Source organism: Protobothrops mucrosquamatus, unplaced genomic scaffold, assembly GCF_001527695.2.
Source record: "Protobothrops mucrosquamatus isolate PMUCROS unplaced genomic scaffold, P.Mucros_1.0 scaffold696, whole genome shotgun sequence".
Taxonomy (NCBI): Eukaryota; Metazoa; Chordata; class Lepidosauria; order Squamata; family Viperidae; genus Protobothrops; species Protobothrops mucrosquamatus.
The window spans coordinates 53,040-62,017 of NW_015386979.1; the positions used below are offsets into that span (position 1 = coordinate 53,040).

General features: G+C 37.1%; 1 protein-coding gene across 1 annotated transcript in view; it reads left to right on the forward strand.

The window, feature by feature from the left end:
• Positions 1-8,978, forward strand: part of TTC29 (tetratricopeptide repeat domain 29) — a 93,049-nt gene that overhangs the window by 34,808 nt on the left and 49,263 nt on the right. Inside the window, exons 6-7 of the mRNA XM_015818187.1 lie at positions 2,285-2,497; positions 3,409-3,494. Coding sequence (XP_015673673.1) covers positions 2,285-2,497; positions 3,409-3,494 — 299 coding nt within the window. The remainder of the gene's footprint in view (positions 1-2,284; positions 2,498-3,408; positions 3,495-8,978) is intronic.

Consider the following 8,978-nt stretch of genomic DNA (forward strand, 5'->3'; position numbering starts at 1 on the left):
CAGAATTTTATTTACCAGAATAATCTTTGAAACCTAATTAATAGCCTCCCTAACTGTTATTATATTGATACACATAGGCCAATGCAAGATTCATAATCATTTTCTTACTGAATGCCATTTTTTTCCAATTTAATATCTTTATTTTTCTATATTATAAATTTGTGCACTGTTTTCTTAAGTGCAGCAACCCTTCTTTTGCTTCACCCGCCTTCAAGTAATCAATGTGCTGCTGAATGAGTTCATTTTAATGCATTCAATCATGCCTCTAATGTTTGTAGCTTACGGGTGCAAGCATCAGTAATGCAGGAATGTTATATGGCTTTAGTTTGGACCATTTCATAAAATATTCATGGAATCAAAAATGTGCATCAAAATAGCATCTAGGAGAATTACATTTATGTCCCTGCTTTTATGGCAGCTTCATGTTAAAACCCATTTGTGTTAATATCTAGTCAATCTCTCTATTTAAAAATAGTACAAAATTATAGATATTTTGTGCATCTCTTTTTCATTAATATTTGCCTAAGATAGTTTTTATTTAATAAAAATAGAGACTTTGGAAACAGTTTTGTAGAAGAATAAATGTAAGGAAGAATTGTATTATGAAAACAGTAGATTATGCATATCCATTCATTCTTCCAAATCAACTAGAACTCCTTTTATCTTAGAATATAGTACCTCTGTAACCTGGCATAGGATATTATGGATAATATTGTCCAATTTCTTACTGTGGAATTTCTGCTCTTCTACATTTTAAATACTGTGTGTTTATTTTGTCAATTATATTGATCAAATGATAGACACTTTGTTAAAGATTACAGTGTACTATATTATAAAGAGTTATACTAGTATGTCTCTGTACTTTAATAATTTATGTCCTCTAATAGCTCTTCTGGATTAGGATATTTAATCAGGGTGAATGGCTAGTTCAAGTTTAAAATTTGATTATCCTTTTTAATCCCCTAAAATAAAATATCTGATCAAGAGCAGATAGAATCACTTTATTTAGCACCTCCTGCTTCATGGCTGTATGAACATAGTAATTTATCAAAAATCACTGTTTTGGATTACTATGTACAATCATATTTCTTTCACAATGTAGCTATTTTTATGTATTTGTCATACAATAATTTATTTAAACTACTGGACAAATTTCCTTACCCAAAAAACTATTTATGACTTTATTTTAAAGAGCAGCTTGCTTGGAATTTCTGTCAGACCGATAAAGCTGCCCATATTAAATTCATAGAATTGATCCATTTAACATTCTACTTTTGAAGACATATTTTAGGAATAATATTACTTGTAGGAACTTCCTTCTCTCAAATACACTACGCTTGACAAGGCTGGACAATGTTAATTTCACATACTATTAACGATTTGATCAGCGGTCCGCAACCTTTTTGACTGCACAGACCAGATGCTGCATGTGACGGCGGCAGGGGGAGGAGATGGGTTCATGCACTCAACATAATCCCCTGCATGTGCAAATGAAGTTTCGTGTACTCACCCACTTCTTGCACAGTTCTCGATGGGCTGTGGATTGGTATCAGTCCATGGCTCGGTCTGCAGCCTGGGGTTGGGGACCCCTGTATTAGATGATAGGTGAAAGGACAGGTATCCCATGTTCTATATTGCATTTGTCCTTGTTAGTAGATTTCTGGATCATGGAACTGTAGAAAGGAATAATCTATGTGTTCCAATTCTGTCTGTGTTGCATTCATGATTAAAGTTTTATATACTAGTGGTTATTGTTTAATGAAAAAATTATGCAAAATGGGAGAATATGAATTTAACAAACTTGATCAAAAACAAAAAATAGGGCTGATGATTTAACAACGTGTAGACTGAATATGTTTTGGTCCTCTGTTGAGACTTTTCATCCTAAAGCTCCATGTGTTTATTATGTAACAGTGTTTTTTAAAAATATTTCAATATGTTTGTGATGATCTACAGGTGTTTTTGATTTATGTATTGATGAAACTGTCTGAATGAATGGTATAACCTACTTAAACTACTTACACCATTTTCTTAAAGCTAAAATAAATAAAACATAGATGCTAAATCTAATCTGGCATTTTTGGAAATATTTCTTCATAGGGTACCTATATAAAATACTACTTTCTATGATTTCTTTTTAAGTGTCTATGGACATTTTTGAAAAATTATGCTTCTTTGCTTTGGGGGGGAGGGGCTTCATAGCTTTATTACCATTATGATTGTTTTATCAATATATAACATTCTACTGAGGCTCCTTGATTAAGAGTTGTTTTGTATTCTTCAGGTCACTTCCTGAAAGCTGTAGAACATTATGAAGCATTCTATAACCTGACAGTGGGACGGATGTGGAAAGATGACACAGGCCGGAATTTCAACTCACTAGCCTGTGAGCATCTCTGGAGAATTTACACATTACTGGCAGACAAAATGCTAGCAATTAAAGAACATCAAGAAGCCATCAGAATTCTAACAAAAGCTTTAAAAATGGCAGAAGAAGGTGAGAAAGAAATAACATTTTTGCATTGTCTTTCTTTCCTATGTAAGCCTGAATTTTCCCATGAATGAAGTAAAAAATAGAAAAAAGAAATCACCAAGTGCTTGATGATTATTTTCAATGAAATTCAAGACAACTGCTATAAATGTATTTCTAAATCTTATAAAACAGAAGTACCTACTTGCTGACACATAGGAATCCATTTATTTCAAGAAAGCTTTTAACTCCAAAAATGGAGTCATCCAGGACTACAACTTAAAAAATTGAGTCCATAGTAAGAAATAAGGCCTCTGGCAGTATCTGCCATATAATAAACAAATAATACATGATTGATAATCAGTTTGTATCAGGTTAAAGATAGAAGGAAAACAGTGAGCTCAGTGACAAAGAAAAACCCTTATAATATTAAGCAAATTCTCTGAGTAATTTTTATCTCTATGGGATACAGCAATTCTATTTTATCACTCTGGGATAGATAGAACTTTGACACAATTATTATCCAAGCTCTACCCATTCATGGATGCATTAATGGTACACATATGTACAAAAGAGCCAACACTTGGGTTGCAATGCAGATTTTGACATGACACCTCTCTGGACATGTCTGGCACAGAGATAAATAGAAAGAGCTTGTTATGGAATCTCCTGGTGAACTTGAAGCACTTGCTCTTCTGGTTTCCTCGCACACTGTTTGCCAGTGCCTAACAAGTGTTTTCTATTTCTATTTTCTATTACATTCCTTTACCTGCACCCATCACAAAAGCAAAATAAAACACTTGACATAATACTTCTTTCCATGTAGATAACATTAACATTTGTTAAGATGAGCTGAAATCAAAATATTCACAAAAAAATTCAGTTCCTTTTAATTTATTTTTAAGTCTAATTACAAAACAATGTTTGTTTCTATTTAGCAGAGAATATGAAGATGGAAGGAGAAACTGCTTTCTGTTTAGGCATAGCATATTTTTCAGCTGGAGAATTACAGAAAGCTACATTAGTAAGTCTAAATGATGCATACTCTATTTTATGGTTGTAACATTAACTTGCTTATAGCAATTAAATTGAGATTTGAAGCATGTGTTGCAATAAGAAATACTCCTATTCAGAATTTTACTTTCTGCCATGCTGCCTTGATGAATATTGTTTCCTCATTATCTCTTGATTTTTGTGTGTCCCTCCATTTCCCTCCAACACCAAATAGTCCATTCAGTTGAAAATTCTCAGTTGTTATAAGACTTTTTTGGTGCTTCTCTTGCTGGATTTCATCACAGAATACATCATTTTTCTGTCCATATAAACTGACTGACTACTTGGGGCAACAGATGTAGAAATACCAGTAGCATTCTGCTTTTTTCTCTTTATCTTCTGTAAAGTATTGTTTTGTATGTCTCTAACTTGTGTCCTTTCTGCTATTTACATTGATACTCTCAGGCTTTTCATGACCTCCTTTCTCTTTTAGTTCAGTTTTCTTTCCCTTCTGATTGTAACCTGTACAAGTCACCAAATTGCTCTCAATTACACAGGATAATACATTGATTAGAGGATCTTAACTGTAGATAGAATTAAGCAATTTAGACTATCTTCACACGGTGTCATTTCCTCAATAAAAACTTATCCTTTTTTTCTCCCATTGCTAGCATTATCACTTATAGAAACTGTATTCCTAACTTTATTTTTTCTCTCTATTTGTATGTTCTGCATTGTATAAAGCTGTTCGCTGTTAATTTCCCTTTCAGTGGAGTCCATATTGGTTTCAAAACTTTGGCCTTGGTTTGCAATAGAATGTAATATGAAGTTTTCTTGAAGAACTGTGTCATAATAGTAGTTTTGCCTCCTGGCTAGACTTTATTAACCTGTTTCATTCCTATATCTGATATGCAGAGCATACATTTGCAAGTTTGCTTTTTTTAACCATGAGGTAAGCTTCTTCTTTTCCTGGAAAAGAAAATGAATAATCTATAAAATAACCTGACTGAAGGAAAAATGTGTGACTTAGGAAATAGCCCATCCCTATTTGCTCAACCTGTTTCCAAATTTAGTTGGGAGATGTCAATTCTGGGATTGGATGCTCTCTAAAACAGCTAAAGATCACATAGGAAACCACATGGAGAATTTTCCTTTGTTCAAGATCAAAACAATCTGTTTATTTATTTAATTAATTATTTTAAAATATAGATTCCAGCCTTCAAAATTATAGAAAAATCTCATAATAATTTTATTAAGCCTCTAACCAACACTCAGCCCAAACCACATATGTGCCATGCTGGCCTTCTGCCTGACCACTACCTATTTTCAATACAGTGAAGGCTTCTACAGACAAAAACATGGCTGCGCCATGGGTTCACCTGGCCAATCTCTACATAGAAGAGGTAGAAACCAAAGCCCTAAACTCCTTCACAGGAATTCCACCCACTAATTGGTATAGTTATGTGGACGATACTTGGGTCAACATCAAAACACAGGAATTGGAAGCATTCACCAAACATATCAACTCGATGGACAAATACATCAAATTCACACTTGAAGATGTTAAGGAAAATAATCTAGCCTGTGCTGTATACATTAAGGAAAACATTGAAATGTACAGAAAACCCACTCACATGGATCAATATTTACATTTTGATTCATACCACCCACTGGAGCAAAAAATGGGAATTATCAGAAGCCTAAACCACAGAGCTGAAGGCCTGCCTACCAGCAAAGGAAGAAAAGAAAAAGAAATAAAACACATCAAGGAAGCCTTCAGAATGTGTGGCTATCCCAAATGGGGCTTCATCAAATCTCAAAAAAGACCTAGCAGGAGTTCCTCCGTAACAGATGAAGAAAACAATAAATGAAGCAACGTAGTCATTCCATACATTGCAGAATATTGGAAAAGCTCAGGAGGATCTTCAACCAACACAACATATGTGCACACTTCAAACCTAAGAATACATTAAGGCAGAAGTTTGTCCACCCCAAGGATAACACACATAGACACAAACTGAGAATGTGATATATGCAGTACAATGCAGTGAGCCATGTGCTGATCTATGCATTGGGGAAATGAAACAACAACTTCTTAAACGTATGGCACAACATAAGAGAACAAACCCATCAGGAAAAGAGTCAGCAGCCCATCTGCATTTAAAAGACAAAGGGCACTCTTTTGAAGACAGCAAACTCCACATTTTGGACAGAGAGGACTGCTTATTTGAAAGAGGGGTCAAAGAGGCCATCTGTGATGACCCAGGGCACAGCACAGAGGCAATGCAGTCAGCTGGCAATTCAAACTGCCCTTTAATTGCTCCAAATTTCCCCAAATGCTCCCACGTTTCTGGCAAGCCTCCAAACAAACGAAGACACACATACCTTCAGCCGCCTCTGGCTGCAAGTAGTTTCACATACAGTCTGATTAGGAGAGAAATTTACTCAAGGCCACGGAGATAACAAGGAATGACATATACATCATAAACCTAACGAGTCTGTGTGAATACACGCTTGCCTGAGCAATTTCAAAAGGGAAGCCAAAATACAGTCCGAGATCTTTGAACATCCAAGCAACATTGTCAGCCAGTCCAATGGTCAGAGTTTCCGGGTTTCCAAGCAGAAGTCTCAGAACAAGAGATCAGCAACAAATGCCTCTCTCCACAGCGTCTCCTTAAATCTCAGTCTCCAGGTGTGCCTTGTGGAGAGGGGCGGGATGCTCTCCTCCGAGTAGTTGAGCCTGCCTGTGTTGTTCCCTCCTTCTCTCCACTCTCCGTGCTCTAGTATCAGGTGGGGGTGGCTCTTGCTCATTGCCTGAACTCTGTCTCTCCTGAACTCCTGAACTCTGTTTCTGTCTCTCCTGTTCATCCTGTCCCAATCCTGAAGGGCCCTGGCCTGCCTCTGCCTGCTCTTCCCCACATTCCTCTGAAACCACAGACCCCTCTCCTTCGACCTCCATAGGGTCCTGTTCCAGCTCATTTTCCTCTGCAGATTCAGGCTCCGATGGAGGCATGACATCATCTATGTCAACATTGAACAGCTTTATCTCAACAGAATGGGAGGGATCCAACATCATCTATCTCCAGTCTACAACACAGTCCTTTCAACAGTATCAAGAAGGCTGCATACTCATTTGCACTACTCAGGTGATCCTGAAGACACAGATAAGCCTCCAGGTAGCACTAATGACTCGCTAAAAGAATGCAAATGAACAGCTGTCTGCAAGGAATATAAATCCTTTCATTCCCCACCATCCAGTCAGAGCTGAAGAAGGTTCTTGGATGCGAAGTGAAATGTCTTCAAAGACATTCAAAGTACCCCACTGCTTACTTCTCTCCATGTGGATGTAGTGCCATTGAGGACTACTCGTTGAGTACGGTTTGTCAGCCAGCTACAGATCCATCTGGTGATGATATTGTCTATTACACCTTTTTCTAGCTTACCAAGGAGTAGGTTGTGGTCTACTTTGTCAAATGCCTTACTGAAATCTAGGTATATTACATCCACTGCATTTCGCTGGTCTACTAGTTTAGTCACTTTATCGAAGAATGAGATCAGATTGGTCTAGCATGATCTGTTTTTAACAAACCCGTGCTGGCTGCTAGTTATGACTTTGTTTGCTCCTAGTTGTTTGCAGATCTGTTTTTTGATTATCTTCTCTAGGATCTTCCCAGGTATTGATGTTAAACTGATTGGTTTGTAGTTTCCTGGATCCATTTTTTTCCTTTCTTAAAGATGGGGACCACATCAGCCCTTCTCCAGTGTTCCAGGATTTGTGGAAAATGTAGTGCAACAGTTCTGAGATAACATCTGCCAGCTCTTTCAGAACTCTGGGATGTAATCTGTAGGGTCCTGGTGATTTGTATTTGTCAAGATTGGATAGGTGTTCTCTTACCATTTTCTTGCTTATTTTGATTTTTGTTTCTAGTATGTCTTTTGCAGTTTTTTTGGGGTGTGTTGGGCTATGGTTTCTTTTTGTGTGAAGACTGATGCAAAGTATGATTTAAGCAACTCAGCTTTCTCCCTGTTGCCTGTAATTTCCTTGCCATCTTCTCTCTTTAGTGAGCCTATAGTTTCCTTGACTTTTTTCTTGTTGTTAATGTGTTGGAAGAAACTTTTTTTATTGTCCTTGATTTCTGTTGCAAGTCTTTGTTCATTTTGAGCCTTTGCTTTCCTGATTTCATCTTTGCATGTTCTGGCTGTCTGCTGTTAATCGGCCTTGGTTATGTGCCCCTCTTTCCATTTTTTGTATTTGTCCTTTTTGTGTTTTAGTTTGTTAGTGAGATCTTTGTGCAGCCATGCTGGTTTCTTCCTGGATTTGTTGTTTTTCTTTCTCAATGGTATTGTGCTGATATGGGCTTTTGTGATCGTGTTTTTCAGGGTTTCCCATGCTTCTTGGGTTGTTTTTCCCTTTAAGATTTTCATCCATGGGATCTTTCCTAGGTTCTCTCTGAGCTTGTCAAAGTCGGCTCTTTTGAAGTTTAGGACATTGGTTGGATTGTTTTCTATTGCTAGTGTTTGCATTATATTAAATTCCAGTATGATGTCACTTTCACCCAAGGTTCCGGCAATTTTGATTCCCTCTATCACTTCCTCTCTATTTGTAAGGATTAAGTCCAGTATAGCTTTGCGTCTAGTTCCCTCCTCCACTTTTTGGGTGATAAAGTTGTCGGCTAGGTTGGTTAGGAATCTATTTGATCTCCCACTCACTGCAGAGTTTGTCTCCCAGTTGATATCTGGATAGTTGAAATCTCCCATTACTACTGTGGTGTGCTTCCTGCATATATTTGTTAACTGCTTGGCAAAGAATTCATCTGTTTCTTCTGGTTGGTTGGGTGGCCTGTAATATACACCTATGGTAATGTCGCTTTTTTTCCTCTTTTATATTGACCCATATACATTCTAGAGATATTTTGTCTTGGGTGATGTGCATTTCTGCAGATATATAGTGCTCTCTTGTATATAGTGCAACTCCCCCTCCTCTTTTTGTAGACCTGTTTCTTTTGAACAATTTGTATTCATCCATCAGTCCAGTCCATTCATGGGTTTTGTCCCACCAGGTTTCTGTTATGCCAACTATGTCATACCCTCCCTCATGTACTATTGCTTCTAGTTCGCCTTGTTTGTTCCCCAAGCTTTGAGCATTTGTGTATAAGCATTTAAGGCTTTTATGCCTGTCCGTGGGTATGTTTCCTGTATCTCCTGATTGTTGTTTGAATTTTTCTTTTTTCTCAAAACTGCCTACTTCATTGTTTGGTTTGTTTTCTTGGGATTTGTGATTGGTTTTGGTTCTAGAGATTCTAGAGATTGGTCACCCTCCCCCCTCAATTTTAGTTTAAAGCCCTCCTGATGAATTGGGCCAGTCTTTTTCCAAGTACATTTTTGTCTGTTTTTGTGAGGTGCAGCCCATCTCTTGCCAAGAGTCCCTTGTGTAGAAAATGTAGTCCATGATTCAGGAAACCAAAGTTTTCTTGGCGATACCAAACCTTTAGCCAGTGGTTTATTTCTAAAAAAA